This window comes from Anthonomus grandis, chromosome 2, assembly GCF_022605725.1.
Source record: "Anthonomus grandis grandis chromosome 2, icAntGran1.3, whole genome shotgun sequence".
NCBI classification, from domain to species: domain Eukaryota; kingdom Metazoa; phylum Arthropoda; class Insecta; order Coleoptera; family Curculionidae; genus Anthonomus; species Anthonomus grandis.
This window is the reverse complement of record NC_065547.1, coordinates 26,042,691-26,066,166: the sequence shown is the minus strand read 5'-3', so window position 1 is coordinate 26,066,166 and position 23,476 is coordinate 26,042,691. Positions and strand designations below refer to the sequence as shown.

The 23,476-nt window shown below is 36.4% G+C and overlaps 2 protein-coding genes across 2 annotated transcripts in view; one reads left to right on the top strand and one right to left on the bottom strand.

The window, feature by feature from the left end:
• The window catches only part of LOC126750216 (uncharacterized), a 303,441-nt gene that overhangs the window by 118,698 nt on the left and 161,267 nt on the right, over positions 1 to 23,476 (bottom strand). The gene's annotated exons all lie outside the window — the stretch shown is intronic.
• LOC126750221 (uncharacterized) overlaps positions 21,244 to 23,476 on the top strand; it is a 140,164-nt gene continuing 137,931 nt past the window's right edge. The window contains exon 1 of the mRNA XM_050459772.1: positions 21,244 to 21,583. Within this exon, the coding sequence (XP_050315729.1) occupies positions 21,260 to 21,583 (324 nt within the window). The 5' untranslated portion in view covers positions 21,244 to 21,259. The remainder of the gene's footprint in view (positions 21,584 to 23,476) is intronic.

Sequence of the window (23,476 nt, the reverse complement as noted above, 5' to 3'; positions counted from 1 at the left end):
CTCTGATGGTCCAACATCCTTAATTTTGGTTTTTTGATTTCAAATTTGAAGTCTGGAGGGAGGATTTCTCCAATGTGTTCCTGGTCGTTATTTTCTAGAGTTTGATCATCTCTTCGAATTACATTTTTCAATTTATTATCATCTGCTAAAGGTAACCCATCAATTCCAGGTAATTTTTCGATGCCTTCGTAACGAGTTGTTAAATCTTCAATTAGAAAAGGGTTGTGCATGTAAGGAAAATCTTTGGTAGTGCTGGGCTTGGACGTGGCCTGTTGACCTTGTTGACTGTTTTGCTTACCATTTTCTTTGGTAACCTCTATATCGATTATTGGACTAACAATTGTTTTGGGAGTGACAGAAGTGCTAGGAGAATCTTTTGGTTTTGGCGTATCGGGGTAAGTAGTATCTACCGATGTTCCACCATAACCATCCCCAGCTTGGCCTGGAGGTGTTAAGGCACCATTATTCTTATTAGAAGTTGGTGGTTTTTCTGGAGCTTCATACATCGGTGATCTTCCTCCGTTTAAAAAATTATTATCTTTACCTGGTAAAATGGAGGAAGCTGAATCTCCATTATTTTTGTCAAAATTAGTTGGAGGAGCTGCATATATTGGTATTTCAACTCCCGTTGGATAGTTGTAGCCTTGCTCTGGAGGAGCTAGTCCTTCATCATTCACAGCAAATATATAATCATCTCCATTAATGGCATCTTTTAACGCATTTTCGAAATCCGGCACGGTAATATCAACATTTTCATTGCCGGTATACGGACCATAGCCAAACTCGTCACTATTTTCTTGAAACTTATCATCACTATGCAATAACATTTTTAAATCATCCTTGGTAAGTAACTTCAAGGTGTCCACGTAGTCTTCTTTCGAAATTCTGCCCGATTGTTGTATCTCTTCCAAGGTAGGTTCTCCATGAATGAGTTGCTCATATTGACTTAACAAAGGTCTGACAAAATTGTTTTCCAATATTTTTTCATTTGCACTTTTGTCTGGTTTTTGTAGAAAATCTCCCAAGCTGCTGTAAATCCTCCTAGAAGACTGATTTTTAGCCAGTTGTTCTTTCTGGATATTCTGTAGAGTGCTGTAGAGGTGTGTCAGACCCTCGGTATTTTCTTTAGCGCTGTTATTAGATGCTAACTGCAATAGTCCAGATTTTTCTAACGGCGGGTCAGCGGCATGGATGAGGAAGATACTTAGAACCAAAGCTAGTAAAGACGAATGGAGCTTATTCATTGTTAAAATCCCATTTAGTGATTACAGAGACTTTTATCTGTGACTGTTCAAGATGTTGAGATCGAGTTCTAACTTGAATATTTCACTACAAAGATAAAGGCTTAGATCAAGTTCATTATTACCCCGCGCGATTTTAAGAGCCGAGAGAAAAATTAATTGAAGCAAAAAAAATAATCGAGTAGCGCCGCGTAAAGGTACCCGTACCCGACTAGTCTCGGTACTCTTGGTTCAGGCGAAGAGAGTAAAACTTTCTCGATCGGCCGACGATGTACCAACAGTGCGAGGAGTACGACCGTGATGCCACCGACCACTTTCACTCTTTCGCGTTCTTCGTCTTTTGCATGGAGTGATCGGGTGTCGAGGCAAGGACATTCATGTGGGCATAAAAAACATATTTTCCAAGATTTTCGTACACGGTATAAAATACATTAAACAAAGTTTTATATTAATTTTTAAAAGTAATGATTGCTTGTTTTGATTATTTGAACGTGGATGTTTCTGCTTCCAATTTTTTAAATTATTTTAAGGATTAATTATCTTGGGATTAGGGATTCTGCTGATAGGGTCTAAATTGCGTGAAATCTATTAAATAAATATATGAATATATTTATTTGGTATTTATATGGTCTTAAATTTATTACTTCTTTTGATAATCTTGTTAACTGAAGTTTTTAATTCTGGTATTATAATTATCGTTTTCATTTCCTAATTATTCTTCGTTTCTCGTTTTTTTAAAAAGTTTGCCTGCATTTATCTAGCTCAGGCGATATTATTCCTCATCGCCCTCTTAGGCAACTTAACCGCTTAATCAGAAAGAACAGCTTTTCCAAGATTATATGGTTCATGGTAAGGAAGAAGATAATAATAATAATAATAATAATAATAATAATAATAAAGACTTTATTTTCACAATTTACTCTAGTAAAGTTCGTGCCGTTAATACAGCCGCGTTGGCATAACATATCTAACAGTAGCTTCTTGACTTAATTTATTGTACACTAAATATACTTGCTTGCTATAAAACTCAGTTCAGTCACTTCCTCTCCAACACCTCCATCACTTACCAGCACCTTTTTATTAGGCTGAGAATTACTCATATTTACCATTGGGAAAAGAAATTAGATCTCAGAAAATATCTCGTATAATAGTTTGTGAATAAAAATAATTTCCTAATTTTCCACCTCTATTCTACATATTTGGGTATGTCGAATATAGGTTTGATAACAATTTCGCGAATTACAGTCTAGTAAGGAATCTGCTTTCTCATTACCAGTTGTATCTGATTGATGAAGTACCCAGATGAGCTAAACCCTGAAGCTTTCCTTTACCATTTCCTCTTTACAAACGACGGCTCTGCTGTTCGCGCAGGCTAAGATGATTGTGGGCACAAATTAAAATTTCCTATTCAAATTCTAACATAGCAATATAGAATACTTTAACTTGGAAGATAGTTACATACTTCCCCAATTAGTATAGGCTCTATTGGTATACGGAGCCCCACCACAGAATTCTACACTAGCTCTATCTCTACTGAAGCCGTTTATTAAAAATGCAATACAGGGTAGGTCTATTAAAGTTCATTCACTACTTTCTGCCTGCCGCATGGGCTATGAAGCGATTATAGTCGACTGTCGTAGGATAGATACTTTAGATACTTTCCATGAGAAAATAGGATAAAACGCGAGGAAATTCGTGTGCGATTTGGAACTAGATTTTAGCATGTCGAGTCTTAGCTGGTTATATAGCCTTATAGTTCACCAAAGACATAACCTGTATGCAGTTTATCATAGCCTCGACTTACACCACAAAATTCAGTGTCCGAAGGTTCAAGAGAATCTTAAGGATCTGGTAGAGAACATTTGCATAGACTATGTTATGCTCAAGTATGAAAGGTATTGGTCTCTATCTAGTTGCATTTAAATTTATGCTTTCTCCATACATGGTCACCAATATGTGAGAAAAAGCGATAGATGAGTAGACTTAATAAACAAAGTTTGAGGACAGATCCCAGGTGTTGAAGTTTGCTTGTTTCAACATACCGCAGCGCTTTACTACGCTGAGTAAAGACCCTTTTGATTTTTATGATGGATTTATCACATTTGCTTCGTAGCCTTTGAAAAATAATAGATAGTGCAAGGTGTAATGAATACTTTATTTTGTAACACTTTACAGGAGTTTACAACAAAAACACTTGTTTTAACGTAATCTTATTATATGTAAAATAGAACTAAAAACTTGTGGCAGCACACGTTTTGCGTATCGGGTGATGAAAAACAGAGATCGAAAAAGGGTGTACAGAGACAAAACTGGCGGGGCACACAGTATTTTTTCTCTGTTCTCGGGATTCACTACTTATATGTCATTTGTGTCAAACTTGACTTGTGCTTTTTACATTCGCGCGATTAAAAGTCTACAATTCATCAAAGTCGGTTAAGGTGCATGTTCGCTGGTTGTTCTGAATAGCAACACGTTTTAAGGTACATTTTTACTTGTTGTCCTATTTCGCAACACCACGTGATACCGAACACAATCTTGTTGACCAAAAGCGTGAAGGTCGCCGTCTGAATTTTGAGAACTGCGTGATATCCAGTATACCAACTAGAACTACGTCTTCTGGGAAATAGTAGGAATTTTGCTTTTTTGGGGTTAACTCTAATGCTTCGATTTTTTGCCATTAATTCTAGCATCAAAAGCTTACACAAAAAAATTTACAGTATTTTCCTCTCAAAAATGTGCTACTGATTATTGGCTAAATTAATGTTTAGGCTGTCTATACATGCATTGCCATAATCTTTGGTAAGGTTTCGAAGGAAAAGATAGTACAATTTCTCAGGTATTTCTTTACCTGTAGATAGAGTTCAAACTTTATAACTTTACAATGCGCTCTTTTTACATGTACTTATCTATATCTTAAGTAGTGTTGGACTGCAATATCGACACAGTTTTTCCTCCCATGATCAAGTGGCGTTTTCCATTTGCCTTAGTGGTGTGAGTAAAGCTGGGCGAGGGTACCGATATCGCAATGTCTGGCTCTTGCAGTAAGTGTAAGACTTCAGTTACTTGCAGAGAACCTAAAAGAAATGGGAAGGTTTTTGATTACCCTTGCGACCATTGTAGAAGCATGATCTGGCAAAGCTGCAGTGATTTAAGTGCTACTAAAATCAGGGCAGTGGTGTTAAGCAAGAGATCTATACCCTTCTATTGTAAGAGTGCTAAGGCAGCTGCTGGGACTGATCGATCGTGTAGGAGTACTTGAAAGGGATGTTGGAGTGCTGAAGACTGAAATATCTAAGCTGCCTGTTGTACTGGATGAACTTGAAAGGGTCAGGACAAAGTTGGATGCATTACAGGTGGAGGTATCTCTATCATCTAAGATGCCATTGTCTTCCATTGGCAAATCTCAACAACCACCACTTACTCAATCAAACGTCGAGGCTAGTAATTGTTGCAAGAAATTATGAAGAGGCAAAAACGTAACCGCAATTTAATGCTTTTTAACCTAAAGTCCGAGTCGTCTGAAGATCCGACTTTAACAGCAGACATCCCTACTCTGCTTAACGATGTGTGTGGCCGTAATATTCCTATATCCAAGGCGTCTAGATTTGGAAAACCCAACTGTAATGGCTGCAGACCAGTTAAGATCACACTGGTGAACCATGGGGATGTCGGATTCCTATTGAAGAACAGGAGTAAGTTTTCAGGAAGAAAGATATACATTGAGTCTGACCTTACCCCAGCTCAGTTGGAACACCTTAATAAATAATAATAAAGTCAAGGAAGAACTAAGGCTGCGCAGGGACCGTGGTGAGGATAACCTCTTCATTAAGTATAGCAATGGTATTCCCTTAATAGCGGCAAAAAATCAAGGGCAACTACCTCCCACTCCTTAAAAAATCTAGTTTCTTGCTATTACCAGAACACCCGCGGCCTGCGCTCCAAGACCAATACCTTCTTTAGTGCTGTGTCTACTTCTGGCTATGATATTATCTCCATCACAGAAACTTGGCTCCAAAATGACATACTTGATAGTGAAATCCTTCCCAATTCATACGTAATATACCGTTCTGACCTTGTTGCTGCTTGCTTTAAGGGGTGATGGTGTTCTACTGGGGATTCTGAACCACCTCTCCTCGGAAGCCCTCGACCTCTCTGCGATCAGCCAAGAAATACCGGAAATCGACCTGGTAGGATGTAGAGTCAAATTTAATCATTTCATACTGTATATTTTCGTATTGTACGTTCCTCCTTCCATCGACTCCATGCAATTAAAACGCTTTGTCGAAGCCTTTTCCATGGTTAATGTAATCTATTCTGAACATGTGATTATCCTGGGAGACTTTTATGTCCTCACTTATATTGAACACTCGGTATCTCCCAATAGTAAACGTCAACTTCTAGGTAATTTTTTTGATTTCCTAAACTATAAGCAATTCAATAACTTGGTAAATAACAATCTTCGCTGTTTGGATTTAATCTTTGCAAGTTTTAATATCTCTGTACTTAACAGCGGTGCATCTCTTGCCCCGGAGGATACCTACCATCTTTCTCTGTCATTTGAATTCCATGCAGGCCTTATCTCTCTCAATAACCTACCTCTTAATAAAGCTGAAATAAAGGAATTTAATTTTAGAAAGGCTAACTTTCCGCTTTTGTATCAGCTGCTGCTAGATACTGATTGGTCGCCTGTCATGGTGCAGCAGGACGTCAACTCTGCATGTGATGTTTTTTATGCTATACTGAGCCCACTTTCGCTAGAGCGGTACCCTTTAAGGTAAAACGTAAAAGACGTTTCCCTCCCTGGTTTTCGGGGGACATAATTCGTAATATATATAAAAAGAAAAGAGCATTTCGTGATTTTAAGATTTCAAAGTCTAATCATCATCTAGAGATATTTAGATCTCTGCGCAAGACAATTAAAGCTCTAACTGCACAGGCCTGCAAAATGTACATCCATAGTATTGATAACAAAATAACCTCCGATCCGAGTGAATTTTGGTCTTTTATTGGAAGCAAACGTAATCAGTCTCAAATCCCCGGCTCAATGAAGCTTTCTAACCAATCATACAATACGCCTGACAGCATTGTGTCCACTTTTGGAGATTATTTCAGGAGTGTATACATGAACTCACTTCCCAGTGATCATCCTGTCGTCTCTGAACCTCCCTTAACTTGCATAGACGTCGTCGCGCTCGCGGCTACCGACATTATAATGGCAAGCAAATGTCTCAAAAGCAAAATGACCTCTGGCCCAGATCTAATTCCTAGTTTTTTAGCTAAGAACTGCTCTGTTGCACTTACAGACCCTCTGCTCCACATTTTTAATCTGATCCTTAACACAGGTATTTTTCCGAAGATCTAGAAGCAAGCTAAAGTTTGCTCTATCTTTAAAAAGGGCGATGCTGGAACAATAGAGAATTACCGCCCTATATCCATTCTGTGCAATTTCTCAAAGTTATTCGAGTTGGCTCTTTATAAATTAATTTTTCCCAAGGTTAAGTCCATGCTGGCCAACGATCAACATGGCTTCGTTTCTGATTCTTCTCTCAGTTTGTGTGCGAAGCACTTGATAGAGGTCAAATCGATGTTATCTACACAGACTTTCCAAAGGCTTTTGACCAGATTGACCACTTCATCCTATTAAATAAGCTTGAACGCCAGTTTGGATTCATCAATCGCTTAAGCTTAAGCTTAAGCTTCTATTCAGTTGACCGCTCTCAGTTTGTAGTGGTCGAAGGCTTTAGATCTGCTTGTTTTTCACCCACCTCTGGAGTTCCTCAGGGCTCTAACTTGGGCCCCCTTCTCTTTAACGTTTTCGCTAATGACGATCTCCACCCTCAATTGCTCTCGGTTAGCATATGCTGATGACCTAAAGCTTTCCCATAGGATTGACTCTATAGCAGATTGTGGTCAACTGCAAGAGAACATCAATACTGTACACCATTGGTGCACTTTGAACCGGCTTAACCTTAATGTTTCCAAGTATAATGTGGCCAGCTACTTTCGAATCAAAAGTCCAGTTGTCTTTAATTACTCAGTTAATGGAGAGTCTCTGGCAAGGTCTACCTGTTTTAAGGATCTTGGAGTCACCTTTGAACAAAAAATTTCTTTTATCCCTCACATCGAAGATACTGTTTCTAGAGCTACTCGCATGCTGGGCTTTATTATTAGAAATTGCAAACTTTTTTCGAACACTGCCACTGCCAAAACTCTCTACTATGCATTTGTTAGATCCAGGCTGGACTACAGCTCTGTGTCAAAACTTTAACACTATTGCTGATTCTTGTGACATTCACCATGACAATTTGGCACTTATTTTGAGTCACCTGCGTATGGTCGGTGGGGGAGGCTATGTTGTTTAGTTTTTAGTTATTTTGTTTTTAGTTTAAATACATTTATTTACTAATTTTTTTCTGCTCTTTTGATTTAAATTTAATTCTTGATTCTTATCCTAATTTAGTGTTGATTTTTTATTATTTATTTTCTTAAACTTACTACTTTTTTTATTATATAGCAATTCTTTTATAGTTTAGTTGCATGAATCTAATACAGTTCATGAATGCGTACTTGTACATTTATATATTTAATTGATTCTCCTGTAACTGGGTATATGTAACCTGTTGGAAATAAAGCTTATTATTATTATTATTATATTAAACTGAATATTTTATTAATATCAAAAGTAATATAAGATCTATAAAAAAATCAATCATTTTTAAATGTTAAAGAATATGTATCGTAGTTAAATAAAAGATAAATATCCGCATTCGAATTTTGTGGCCGACCTTTTGCGGAGGAATATTTCCTAAATGTTTCTCCCTCGCAAATCCGCGCCTAGAGCAGATTACTGCTAAAGCAGATTAGCTGTTGATACTTGCTGTATTCTACCATATTTTGCAGCAAACCCCACAAATTTTTATGACTTCTCTTTACCAGTACATAGGCCCAAAACTTTCGCTATTTCGATCAGATTTAATGATTCAGAAAATTAGTCTATTTAACACGAATTAATTTTTATTTTCAGCGAACCGCCTAATTGTTTTCAAGTAAAGAACAATGGCGAACTTGACAGGCGATTGTTCTTTTGATAAAATTCTCTTTTGTGCTTAAAATGTGAAAATGATTCCATTTCATTCCGCCCAAAGATATTTTGACTTGATTGCTACCGTATAATAAGCACTTCTTCTTTTTTCTTCTTATCCTCTTCTTTTTCTCTTTATCTTCTTCTACAGCTGTTCACCAGGAAGTGTTAATTTAACCGCCATCGAGGCGCCTACCGAATTTTAAGAAAGTTTTACTTTCTTCCAATCGGGTTAATTTTATTTAGTGTGTCATCCGATGTTAACACATTGGGCCCCGTGCCGTAACAATTCTCTTACAACTCCTGCATACTGATTTATATTTATTACATGATGTCATAACGTATTGGTTTTTATTTCCTTCCTAACACTTTCTTTGTGTTTGATTGGGTATGCTAATTTTGCGACGCGTGTTAAATTTTATAAATGATTTTATTGTTATGATGAAAGATGTCGAAAAAGCACAAAGAAAGGATTAATAATATTTTCAGATTAGTGAATGGTTTAATCTTATAATTAAAGATGAACTTTTAGTTTTTATTAAAACATATAAGTAAACTTTTGATCTTTTGACTTTATTCCCGAAGAAAGTTTTTCTTTTATATTTAGCTACTTATATTATTAATTAATATTCGACACATTTTTTTTTCTATAACATCAAGATGCGCAATCTAAAGCAACTTTTCTTGGCTGTACAATAGCTTAATATCATAATCACAACATGATTTTTATAGCAAAAGATGGATCAAAACAAAAAACTTAGTTTGCTATCAGTATGGCATGTTAAATCAAATGGAAAATCGTAAACAGATACAAGAATTGGGGTACACAGACTTGTCTAAAATTTTTTATCGGAACACCAGTTTTCTTGTGGACTAGCTGATTATGATAGGTTTGTATGCCAAGTTTGTTGAATCGATGAAAAACTTCTTTTCTGGAGTGTAATCAAAGAGTCTGGAGTCCCTCAGAGTGGCCATACTTCTCCGCTTCTTTGTATTTTCATTAATTATATAATTTCATATTTCCTAAACAGTAAATGTTTGATGTTAGCAGATGACTTAAAGTTTTGGAAACCCTAGATAGATTAAAAGACCAAGAATAATTTCAGGATGATCTAGTCAGGCTACAAAACTGGTGTGTACAAAATATACTTTACTTAACCTGATTAATTTGATTTTAAATAATCTGTACTATTGGCTTCCAACCTTTAAGGTATTTTTCTTCTATTTGAGATTTAGGCGTCATTTTAGATGAGCAGCTCTCAACTGTTTTAGTAAAGGCATTTCAACTTCTTGGTTCTCTTATTAGGAACGGTTAATATTTTTAATTGACTCCACAGATTTGCTTTATCGGTAATAATTGACTAGAACGGTTGATAAACGGTGATATATCTTGTTAATTTTATCTTGGTGTAAACATTTTTTTTGTAAATGACATTTTCCTATACTTATTGCATTTTAACTTAGAAAATTGAAAGGCTAGAATTCGCATTGCCGTGCAACATCTCTGATGCAATGATGCCAAATGCTTATGTAGAAATTATAAAAAAACACTTTATAATATCAAAAAAATTTGTTAAAAATCTTATTTTGACAGATCCAAAATAATACTACTGTTCCCCTTTTATAAAATCTGAAGCTTTTTCTTTAATAAAATATGATAAAATACTCTATAAGGAAGTGAATATTCAAAGTTCAATGAATGTATTTAACATAAAATATATTAGGGAAAAGGGCAACCACATCGCAACGCCGCTTGAGCGCATGGTTGATGCTACCGACACAAGGAATCTTTAGTAGTGACGTTGTCAAAAAATATTTAGGTACATCATAAATACTTATTAATAATAGATTATGCTTTAAATGTAAACAATATTAGCGTTTATGAACTCTTTATGTGTTTTTTAACGTACTTCATTCGAGTAAAGGTACCTATTTAATAAAAAGCATTTTTATGGAAATTAAATATTTTATAATTATTATATTTTCTTCATAATTCATGTTTTCAAATACAAACTTTTTACATTTTAATATGGTAAATTTTTTTACCAAGACAACATAAAATCAGGCCTTTTAATAAAACCATGGACAAAACTCATGTTTTTTATTCTTCACAGCCTATTAATAGATAAGTATTAATAAAAAATATTTCAATTTATAAATATAAAGATTCTTGTATTTCCCACACACTTTATATTCAAGTTCTTAATATATTTTAGTTTATTTCTTTGATGCCTTATTCTACCTTATGATGACGGTTCTCCCATGATGTTATGGCAGTATCGATATTTACTTGTGAAATGATTGGCCCAAATCGCCTTTTTCCATCCGAAAAAGCCAAATTTGAATTCAATTAAGCGCGGGGAATTCGAATTCTATTGCGGGAAAAAAAAGTTGAGAAAACTACTAAATATTATAACCTAAGGGTACTCCACTTCATTAAAACAGATTGTCATTAATTCTTTTTATATTTTTTAAGTTAATAAAAATATGAAGAGTTTGCAAAAAAAAAAGTAAATTTCCGGCCGACTGTCATTTGATGTAGTTTCCTAAATTGAGCAAATATATTGTAACGAAATTCGGGAACACACTTTTTTTGACGTTGACAATAAAAGTGTGTTCCCGAATTTCGTTACAATTGGTGTCAGAAGTAAAGGATATTTGGAAGCTCATTTTAGTGGATGCCTTTAACAAGAAGTCAGGCCAAGATGGAGACCGAGAAATTGATGGAGCTGCTATTAAGGAAGTTTGACGAGCAAAAAGTAGAACAAGAAGAACGAGACCGTAAACAGAAGGAAGAACAAGAACAACGAGACCGTAAACAGAAGGAAGAACAAGAAGAACGAGACCGCAAACAAGAAGAACGAGACCGTAAACAGAAGGAAGAACAAGAACAACGAGACCGTAAACAGAAGGAAGAACAAGAAGAACGAGACCGTAAACAGAAGAAAGAACAAGAAGAACGAGACCGTAAACAGAAGGTAGAACAAGAAGAACGAGACCGTAAACTGAAGGAAGAACAAGAAGAACGAGACCGCAAACAAGAAGAGCGAGACAAGAAACAGGAAGATTTACTAAAGACAATTAAATCTGACCTGAAGAAGGAAAATGAAGACCTGATAAAGACCATGAAAGATGACCTAAAGAAAGAAAATGAAGACCTGATTCGAACCATGAAAGATGACTTACTTAATTTAAAAAATAATCTTAAAAAGGAGCAGGAGGAACGAGACAGAAAACAAGAGGAACGAGTTTTACAACTTAAAGAAGATCTGGAGAAGAATCAGAAACAATTAATGACTAACTTTGAAGCAACAGTAGAAGAAGAATTGGGGCAAGTACAAAAAAAGATCCAAGAACTAGAGATGAAAGTAAAACGGACTCCTCTTCATCCCGATCCTGGAATGCAAACAATGATGAAAGTAAAGCCACCAAAATTCGACGGCAAAGAAGCTTGGAGTACCTATTTGAATCAATTTGAGGCCGCTGCTAGGGGAAATCGCTGGGATAACGAAGAAAAGGCAATCAATCTTAAGCTAAGCCTTAGAGGAGAAGCTACAGAAATATTAAGAATGGTGCCATCTGAGGATCAGCTCAATTTCGACGTACTGGTGCGTACCTTAGAGATGAGATACGGTGAAGCCCATCTACAACAAGTGTACCAGGCTCAATTGAAATCTAGAAGACAACAACCCGAGGAAGGACTCCAACAGTTTGAGGCCGATGTTGCTCGATTAGTAAATCTGGCTTACCCTTCAGCCCCAACAGAGTTCCGAGAACAAATTTCTATAAATTGTTTTATTGACGGAGTTCGAGATCCAGATACTAACCACGCTCTAAGGATGGCTCATCATAAAAGTATATCAGAAGCTTTGGCCCATGGACTAGAGTATGAGGCAGCTTTTCAAGCAACTAGAAGGCAGACACGAATAAGACAAATCAGAACTTCGGAAAGTGATCTCGAAGACCGCCTAAAGAAGCTTGAATCATTATTAGCGAGGAAACCTAAAAGACCATTGCAATGCTGGAATTGCAATGAGGAGGGGCACCTTAAACGTCAATGCCCCAAGCCTTTAAGAGATCCAAGGAACCAGGAAAACTTCAACTTCAAGCTGGCTGGGTGCTACCAAGCCCCACGTATAAAACTAAACCGGCTGCCACATCCTGGAGAGAGCTTGGTAGTACCGGGAAAAATATGCGGCCGTGAATGTGAGATGGTAGTGGATACAGGATCAAGTCATACTATCGTGAAGCCGAACATCGTAGCACACTGTAGGCTCTCAGCACCACCCAATTTAATTCTGGAGTCTGCAAATGGAAAAAGGATCCCGATTCTTGGATTGCACGAAGCTACAGTCACCATTGGCTTAACAACATTCCAACAGCCAGTACTAGTGGCAGAAATCATGGATGATGTCATATTAGGATTAGATGTTATGAATGCTCAGCAGTTTAAAATGGATGTATATAACCGGATATTGACGACGAGAAATGAAGAGATTTTTATGCACCACCTATATGAAGATAAAGTAAATACCAGAGTCGTTAAGGTGTTCAAGGATGTTACTATACCAGGTAATTCAGAGGTGGTGGTTTATGCTACAACTGGAGGAAAAGAGGGAGAAACTGTTTTGATTGAGCCCATGGAAAACTGCAAACTATATGGTCAAGGAATTTTTCCAGCCAAGACATTAACTACGCAGAAGAAATCTACTATTTTGGTTCGAATGGTAAATTTAAAAGGATATGATCAACACCTGAAACAAGGAGAGAACATTGGCGTATGCTCTGAAGTAGTGGCAGTCATGAAAAATGCTGATAGAAGTCGTTATTCAAACAGACCTTTTCCTGTATGTTTACAAAACCTATTTGAAGAATCTTCTGCCAATTTAACCATGGACCAGTGTAGTAAATTGCGACGTCTTCTTGAAGAAAATCAAGATGTGTTTTCCTTGCACGATAAAGACCTGGGAAGAACTGATTTGGTGCAGCATCGAATTAACACTGGAGACAATGCTCCGATTAAACAAGCACCTCGAAGAATTCCGATAGCTAAACAAGGAGAAGTTTCCTCAATGCTTCAAGAAATGAGGACACAAGGAGTGATAGAGCCTTCTCAGAGTCCTTGGACATCTCCAGTTGTGCTAGTGAAGAAAAAGGATGGATCCACTAGATTTTGTGTAGACTATCGGCGACTGAATGATATTACCAAGAAAGACAGTTATCCCCTACCAAGAATTGACGACACCCTGGACACGCTATCAGGTTCACAATGGTTCTCAACACTCGATCTAAAGAGTGGATACTGGCAGGTAAAGATGCACCCAGAAGATAAGGAAAAGACCGCATTCTCGACTGGAACAGGACTTTGGCAGTTTACAGTAATGCCCTTTGGACTCTGCAATGCTCCAGCTACCTTTGAGAGACTTATGGACACAGTTTTACGTGGAATGACTTGGGAATCATGTTTAGTTTATCTGGATGACGTTATCATACTGGGGAAAACATTTGAAGATCATTTGAAGAATATTCAAAAGGTATTTGTTAAACTGCGAGAGGCCAACCTGAAGCTAAGTCCTAAAAAATGTTGCTTATTTCAAAAAGAAGTTCGATACCTTGGCCATGTAATATCAGAAAAAGGTGTCAAGACTGATCCAGATAAAGTAGAGGCGATCGAAAAATGGCCACGACCCACTGACAAACACCAGTTAAGAAGCTTTCTGGGCCTTTGTACCTATTACAGAAGATTTGTAAGAAATTTCGCTAATCTTGCAAAGCCTCTACATAAGCTCACGGAGGACAAAGTGGTATTTAGTTGGTCAACAGACTGTGAAGAAGCATTTCAACAGTTAAAGAGAGCACTATGCACATCTCCAATTTTAACATATCCGATTCCTGGACAAACTTTTATTTTGGATACCGATGCGAGTAATGTTGGAATTGGGGCCGTTCTATCACAAAAATATGAAGATGGCGAGCAAGTAATAGCTTATTTCAGTAAAACATTATCAAAACCAGAAAGAAACTATTGTGTCACTAGACGAGAGCTATTGTCAGCAGTAAAAGCTATTGAACATTTCCATAAATATTTGTATGGTCAACGATTTATCCTTAGAACCGACCATGCTTCGTTGAAATGGCTGTTTCAGTTTAAAAACCCCGAAGGACAAATAGCAAGGTGGCTTCAACGATTACAAGAGTATGACTTTACAATAGAACATAGGAAAGGCGCATATCACCAAAATGCCGATGCTTTATCGAGAAGACCCTGTATTGAAACATGTCAACATTGTTTTAAAAAGGAATCAAAACAGCATCCAGAGATATTTACTTGTAATCGTATTGGCCTTCACAGTTCTAAAGAGTGGGATGTAGCTAGTTTAATCCAAGATCAGTGTGATGACCCAGTATTTGGTCTTATTTACGAACTGAAATCTCGAGAAATTTCAAAACCAGAATGGAAAGACATTTCTGACAAATCTCCAGAACTTAAAGCTTATTGGTCTCAATGGAATTCATTGGTTATAAAAGATGGATTATTAAAAAGAGTCTGGGAGAGCGTAGATGGAAAAGAAAAGACATATCTGACAGTCCTTCCTCGAAAACGTATTCCGGAAGTCCTTGAAGCTGTTCATGGCGGTGTCGGCGGAGGACATTTTGGAGTTAGTAAGACCTTGGCAAAAGTGAGAGAACGGTTTTACTGGCTGAACAGTCATCAAGATGTTGAACGCTGGTGCCGACAGTGTGAGCAGTGTTCGTCAAGCAAGGGCCCAAAAACCCGGACAAGAGGAAAGATGATGCAGTATCTTGTTGGTGCACCTTTTGAACGAATTGCCATAGACGTAGCAGGACCCTTTCCTACTAGTAGCTCCGGAAACCGATATGCTCTTGTTGTTATGGATTACTTTAGTAAGTGGCCCGAGGTTTATCCGATTCCAAACCAAGAAGCAACGACAGTAGCTGAAGTGCTGTTCCAGAACTGGATTTGTCGATTTGGTGTACCCAGAGAGATACATTCAGACCAAGGAAGGAACTTTGAGTCACAAATATTCCAACAAGTATGCCAGTTGCTGGGAATCAATAAGACCCGTACAACCCCACTACACCCTCAGTCTGATGGAATGGTTGAAAGATTTAACCGGACATTTGAAACCTATTTAAGGATGGTAGTAAACTCTAAGCAAACCGACTGGGATACCTGTATACAACCATTCCTATTGGCATATCGTTCTTCTATCCACAAGTCAACTGGAAAAAGCCCGGCAAAAGTTGTCTACGGTGATGAACTTCGTTTACCTTTGGACATTATTACTGGAAGACCCCATAAGTCTGAAACCCTGGAGGAGTACGTCGACCATTTACAAGAGCGTTTACAAATTGTTCACGAACAAGCACGGGATAAACTTCATCTAGAAAGTAACAGAATGAAATCACGTTATGACATAAAGGCAAATTCTACCGGTTTTAATCCTGGGGATAAAGTCTGGTTATACAATCCACGGAGGACGAAGGGCAAGTCACCAAAGCTCCAGAAGGATTGGGAAGGTCCATTCAATGTGGTCACCAGAATCAACGACGTGGTGTACCGTATCCAGCGACATCCGACAGCGAAGATGAAAATTGTAAACATCGTCCGGCTAGCGCCCTATCATGACTCAGGTGGTCCCATGTTTGATCGGGACGATCAAAATTGAGAGGGGAGCAGTATTATGAAAATGTAAATACGTTAATTATTCTGCTAGTTTTTGTACAATTTTATTAGTATTGTGTAGTTAAAGTTGATTCGTAGGGTTTCTTTAGGGTTCTACTTACGTTTGCTTTATTATTTTCATCTATAGTGTTTAGTTTTTAGGTAGTTCATCTTGTTTGAGAGCCCCATTTTGGCCCCAATTTAGGTTATTTAGGTTATATTATTGTAAATCCCTGTAGTTCTAATTTTCTAGAATTTGTATACTTGCTTGCTTTGACTGTCAGTATTCTCCTAAAATTATTGGTCTCTTTGGGCAAAAACAATGAAGATAATTCTAAATATTTACATTTTCATAATAATATATAGAATATAACCTATATATTTAACTTTTAGAACCAAGAGATTTAAAAAGCCTTTGTACTAATAAACAGTTTTACACTTTTTCTACTTCAAAAAACGTCATCGGATAATATTGATACCCATACGTTAGATGTAAAAAAGAATATTTCTTCAGTAATAATGTTTATTTAAATTAGAGGTATTAAAATAAAACTCGACTGTATGATTTCATTTAAACAAAAATATATTATTTAATTATCGGGAAAACAAAAATGTGAGATTTCAATTATTCTAATGCAATATACAGTGCGGTTCTTAATTATTCGCCCCCTCCCTCTCTTATCTTTTGTATCTCTTATCTTTTCTTTTGGATGCGTTTATACAGTGACCGCCTAAAGTTCCGCATAAATTCGATAAAAATTAGAGATATGATTTTTTGAGAAAACGCTCGAGCCCGTCGATTTTTGGAACAAAAAAATATATGACGTCATCAGTCATTTTTTTAAATGGAATGCTATATTTTTAATTGCATTTATGAAATTTAGGTGAAATTCCAAGCAGGTTTCGTATAACACAACTTATCTCGAAACTCAACTGTTTCAGAAATATTTATGAAATATTTAGATAAAATAGAGGATAAAATGTTATAAACTGTGAAAACTCTTATTAATGTATCAAGTGTTCAGACTGATCCCCATTTACTTCTTGGCAGAAAGCAAGACGGTTTGCAAACTCATGTAAAACACTATCAATTATTTTGGGTGATATACGTCTAATTTCATACCTAATTCTATTTTTCAAATCTTCTACGTTGTTTGGCTTCTCAATATAAACTTTACTCTTCAGGTACCCCCATAGAAAATAGTCACAGGGATTTAGGTCTGGTGACCTGGCCGGCCACTCTATTGGCCCTCTTCGTCCTATCCATCTTCTTGCGAACACTGTATCCAAGTAATTACGGACATCTCGAAAAAAAAGTGGCGGTGCGTCGTCTTGCTGAAACCACAAATTATCTGTCAAGACAGCAGGGTCTTGTTCGTCTGGGTATAGAGCAACCAACGCAGGGATAAGATCTTCTTAAAGAAAATTTAAATAGCGTTATCCTGTTAAGTTTTCTTCGAAAAAGTATGGCCCTATTACTTTATTTTCCACGATACCAGCCCAAACATTAATAGATTTACGGTACTGTGTATGAGCCTCAGTTGCCCAGTGTGGATTTGACACTGACCAGTACCGACAATTTTTCCGATTTACGACACCGCTTCAACAAAAAGTTGCTTTATCCGAAAACAAAACTCGTAACACAAACTGACGGTTATTATTGCAAATGTTCATCATTAGCTCGCAAAATTGGTTTCTTCGATCAGGATCGTCCTCATTTAATTCGTGTATTAGTCTAATTTTATAAGGGTGGTATTCATTTGCTTTTAAGATGCGTCTTACTGACGTTCCGGCTATATCATTATCAACTGAAATTTGTGAAGTTGCATTGTTTGGATTTTCTTCGACGGAGAACAGAACGTTTAATTTTGTTTCTTTAGAAATTTTTGGACGACCTGATCTTGGCAAATCCCTAACATGACCTGAAGTTATAAATTTGTACTCTTTTCTACTAACTGTTGACTGAGAAATAGGATGGTTTGGGTATTTGGCATTAAACAGTTCACTTACTTCTTTTTGCATGCGCACTCGATCCCCGTACCCTAGCATCATCATAAAGTTAATGTTTCCGTTAAATTAGCCATAATTTATTCTGATAAAAACTACTAATTTTCGAACTGACAGTGACATTCGAAAATGGAGATTCTTTACAAGTGCAACCATGGAAATAGAAACATTTGGCAGTATTTATAACATTATTTTTATCCTCGATTTTACCTTAATTTGTAAATAGACGTACTATCGTGCCGCAAAAAAACTGGGACTGCAAAATCTCCCAAATCTCTTGGTCTATTAGAATAATATATTTTGATGTTGTCAAAGTTAATTTAATTTTTGTGACAGCGGCGTCAACAAAATCGTTTTTTCAAAATGCCCGCATTATCTCCTCAAGAAAAATCAATAATATACACTCGTCTCATGGATGGAGTTCCTATAAGAAGAATCGCAGAACAATTGGGCATTAGTAAAAATACCATTTCCTTAGCTAAGACCGAAATTGCAGAATATGGAGCTATTGTAAGAAATCCAGGTTCTAGTCGACCAAAAATTTCAAACGACATTCAAGATAGAATTAGTTGGCTTTCTAAGAAACAATCCGTTTGAAACAGCAATAAAGGAAAAAGAAGATACGCATTTTCCTGATTCTGCTAATACAGCTCGTATAGAAAATCTAGTAGGATAAGAAATTCGGAAATTAAAAGTTGCTGTGCAACAAATAAAATATTTTTGACTGAAGCAAACAAACAGAGAAGATGACAATTTGTCCATCAATATGTACACCAAAACAATATATGGGACACGGTAATATTTTCGGATGAAAAAACCTTTCAGTCGTGCAATAATGGCAAAATCCGCGTTTACAGGCCTTCTAATATCAGATATGATAAAAGATATACTCATAAAACTAATCTAAGTGGACGTTTTAGTATAAACGTTTGGGCCTGGATTAGTTTTAGAGGATCACGCGTTTGTCAAATAGTGCAGGGAAGGCTTAATACCTTAGGATATTGCAATATCCTGAACGGATATGGTGCCATCGGTTGGTGTAGTCTATGGGCAAGATTTTCTCTTCCAACATGATAATGCTCCTATAGATACAGCCCGTATAGTTCAAAACTATCTAGACAAGACGAATTCAAGTTTTACCGTGGCCCTCGATATCAACCCAATTGAAAACGTTTGGGTTAAAATGGTAAAATATACGTATAAAGATAACTTTAGGCCTAGAAATCAGAATGAATTACGCCTAACGATAGATGATGCATGGGACCAAATAACCGAAGAATATATCAGAAACTTTTAAGTATGCCAAGACGTTTGCAAGCTGTAATTGATAACGACGGTGCTCTTACTAAGTATTAATAATACTTTATTCCATATTATCAAAAAAGATATTAGTTAGTTTTGGTTTATTTATAAAATGTGTTCCAAATAAAAATAAATATCGAAAAATAAAAAAGTTTTGTATCAATTTTATTATTTAAATATGTAATTATTAAGGCTCCAAAAATTCATAATGCGTAAATATGCATACCATATCCAAGGAATGCGATTTACTATAATAGACTAGAAGACAATTCCCTACCTAAATTTTAATGTCCCAGCTTTTTTTCGGCACGATGGTACTTATTTGTTTTCTTATTATTTAAATGTAAATGTTTCGGAAACGGTTAAGTTTTGAGATAAGGTGTGTTATATGAAACTTGCTTGGAATTTCGCCTATATTTCATAAATGCAATAAAAAATATAGCATTCCATTTAAAAAATAACCGGTGACGTCATTTTTTTTTTCTTCCACCCTGTATACAAAAATTTATGTGAAATAATGCGCAACTTAAAATAAAAATCGACGGGTCCGAGCGTTTTCTCAAAAAATCATGGCTCTAATTTTTATCGAATTTATGCGGAACTTTAGGCGGCCATTGTTTATAATTTGAAATGAGGCAAACATAATTAGCAACCTAAACATTACTTTTTGGTGTCTAGCTCATTTTGCAAGACTTCAAAATGGCGGCGTCATTTGAAAATCTTATTTTTCGTTTTTTTTCTTTACTACACCTGTTTGAATGCAATTTGTTTGTAGCTGTATTGTTTGTAGAGTTTGAATTGAAATTTGAGAGGGGACCTTTACTTAAAACATGTTGGAAATTGCAGTAGAACCACGGGTCCTTGAGATTATTAAAGACAATCGTCATGAATTTCAGTTGGAAACAGTTCTTTAAGAACCGCCTCTTTTTAGCAGAAATGTTAGAGAATATTTAACTAATACTTACCCTAATCGTTAGATTGGTCGTCGAGGGCCTACCGAGTGGCCAGCCAGGTCGCCAGATCTTACACCTCTGGACTTTTTTATAGGGTTACTTGAAACAATAAGTCTACGTCATCCAGCCAGAATCTATCTTCGATCTACGTCAAAAAATAATTGATGTGTGTCGCAGTGTTGCGACTTTCCAAAATATTCGTGAAGAGGTCTGCAATAGATTATTTTACTGTTTCGAAGTTAATGGTGCACATTTTCAACATTTTTTGTAGTGAAATATTTACATTTCTGTGTGGGAATAAAGATGCGAAAAATAAGATTTTGAAATCGTTTCCATCAGCCATTCAAAAGTGGCAAGAGCTTTGTACAGTCTAAATGGCATCACGTTAAGCTGCCATAATCCACCATCAACTGTGACAGCCGTCTTTTCCGGAAATTTAGGAGCCAATACAACAAACACGATAAATAGAAATTTTTATTTACGCTGTATTTAGCAGTAATAACTGCTTATTTCGACTTAAAAGTCAAGTCAAACTCAAAAAAGTCGCGGCAATATTCCGACTTAAGTGCTATCACTGAATTCAGGAGTGTTGACATAGATTTATAGATTTTTTAAACGCATATTTGTGCAAAAGCTATCGCATTATCTTTTAGATTTAAATATAAATTTTTACCATTTTTAATTTCCCTCTACAGGCTTTTTCAGAACTATGGGATCAAACTTCTGGGGGTTGTTCAGTGCAACAGAAGAATCCATTTGAGTATAGGAACATATGTCCGGAAATGCGTCACTACGCCACTACGGCCCTAAGACGCGTTAAAATTTATAAAAAAACATTAATTACCTAAATAGAATCTGCTGCATTTATTTTTACCTTTTGTACATGATACCATAACAACAATTGTTTAAAATCAACGCTTATCAATGTCAATTCTCAATGTCATGTTTAAAAATTTTATAGCTAAGAATTTTTAAACATTTATTGCTAATGGAAAACTTTACCAATCAAGAATTGGCGGATATGCATTTGGCATACAGAGCAACAAACTGCAATGCACGAGCAGCATCGCGGTTGTATCATGAACGTTATCCCGAACGACAGCATCCTGGATACAAAAAGTTTATTGCGGTTCATCGGCGGCTCGCTGAGACAGGCATGTTTAAGACCAAGATGCATGATACTGGTGTTGCTCGAACCGTAAGAACGGTCGAATTTGAAGAAGAGGTGCTTCAGCGAGTTGCCGATGAACCATCAAATAGCACACATGACGTCGCTAAGAATATGAATACGAGTAACGCTTCTGTCTGGCGGGTACTACACGAGCAACCACTCCATCCTTACCACTTCCAGAAAGTTCAAAGTATGACTGCAGCCGATTATTATCGTAGAGTTCAATTTTGTCGATGGCTTCTGGATCACATCATTGCACAACCAAATTTTTTACGATATGTTTTGTGGACCGATGAAGCGTCTTTCACAAGAGACGGTATTTCTAATAGTAGTAATAGCCATGTTTGGGACGAAGAAAATCCTTATGCAATTTTTCCAAGAAAACATCAGAATCGTTGGTCTGTCAACGTATGGGCAGGCATTTGTTGATGATTATTTAATTGGGCCATACCTTCTACCGGAACGGTTAACAGGATCTATTTATCTGCGTTTCTTGGAGGAAGTTCTCCCAGAACTCCTTAAAAATGTTCCACTAAACGTTAGACAGCAAATGTGGTTTCAGCATGATGGATCGCCGGCTCACTTTACTGTACAAGTACGCGAGTATTTGGCTCAGCGGTTTGGGCCCGTTGGATTGCCAGAGGTGGAGCAGTTTCTTGGCCTCCTAGGTCACCCGATTTAACGTCGCTCGATTTTTTCTTGTGGGGACATGTAAAGTCTTTAGTCTACGAAACTCCAGAGTAGAATCAGAGAATAGAGAGCAGAATCAGAGCTAGACTTAATTGGACGAATAACAGCAGCATTTGAAATCATTCAAAACGAGGATCAAATTTTTAGTGTATTCCGCCGAAATCATGTGCGGCGTTTAAATCGATGTATTGAGGTTGGAGAAAGACATTTTGAACAATTGTTGTGATGGTATCATATACAAAAGGTAAAAATGAATGCATCAGATCCTATTTAGGTAAATTTAGGTTTACTACATACCTACAGACATGTCGAGGAAGCCATGCATATCATCATAGAAATATCGTCTCTCTTCTCAACTAGTGGGAGTGTTGATCTAGTATGGTAACATGGGGTATGGTCCATGTTAGATATAAGCAGGTCCGATTATTTATCCTTATAATTTTGAATATCATTTAATTGCTGCAACTTATGTAAATTTTAAAAAAATGTCCTAATTTATTATTTCTGTCATTATCACAGAATCATTTATCATTATCATTTATCTATTATCATATCAGTTATCATTTAAGAATGAAAGGTTAAAATCTTTTAAAATTAAACCTTTGGTTTCATTTCAAGAAGCTAGATACCAAAATACCAAAAAATTATCAAAATTACTTACAATTACATTGAAATCCTTAGAACACTGACATTCTAGAATCAATAAACAACAACTTTGTTTGAGTTCAACTGATCCTCAGAGGTAAGAGGGTGTATTGTTTACAATTTTTTTACGGATTCTCTATTGTTTTCAAAAAAGGAAATGTTTAGCTATATATTAGCATTAACACATATAATAATGTTAATTTAAGTTAAACTTATTTGTGTTGGATTTTGGATTAAAAATAAAAAGAAGAATATCGGTAGATATAACCTATCCTAAGAGCAAAAATAACATATTCAAACAAAAAAAAATATTTTTTTTTTGGAATGGCAACACCGTAAGCAAAGGCTCAATGATGCGCAAAATGTCATCTTATCAAACAGCCCTATGAAACAACTCGCCAAAGCGATTTTTCGACCGCCGTCATCTTACGGTGACTTGACATTAGGAAAATTTGACAGTAGTAATGTTAGTAACACTCTTGATAGTTTTGACGTTAACTTTTATTTATTTTTGGCTTAGGAAAGGCGTCGCCTCGTGGATCTAGAAAAGTTTGCTAAAATTAATGGCTTTCGATTTACCGTAATTTCTAGTTTCAAGTTTTCTTTTTGCAGAATTAGGGCATATAGAGGCATAGGATTTAGCATCGGATAAGTTTTGTAAACGTAGGGTTCCTTGATAGAGACAACGTATTGGCGGAA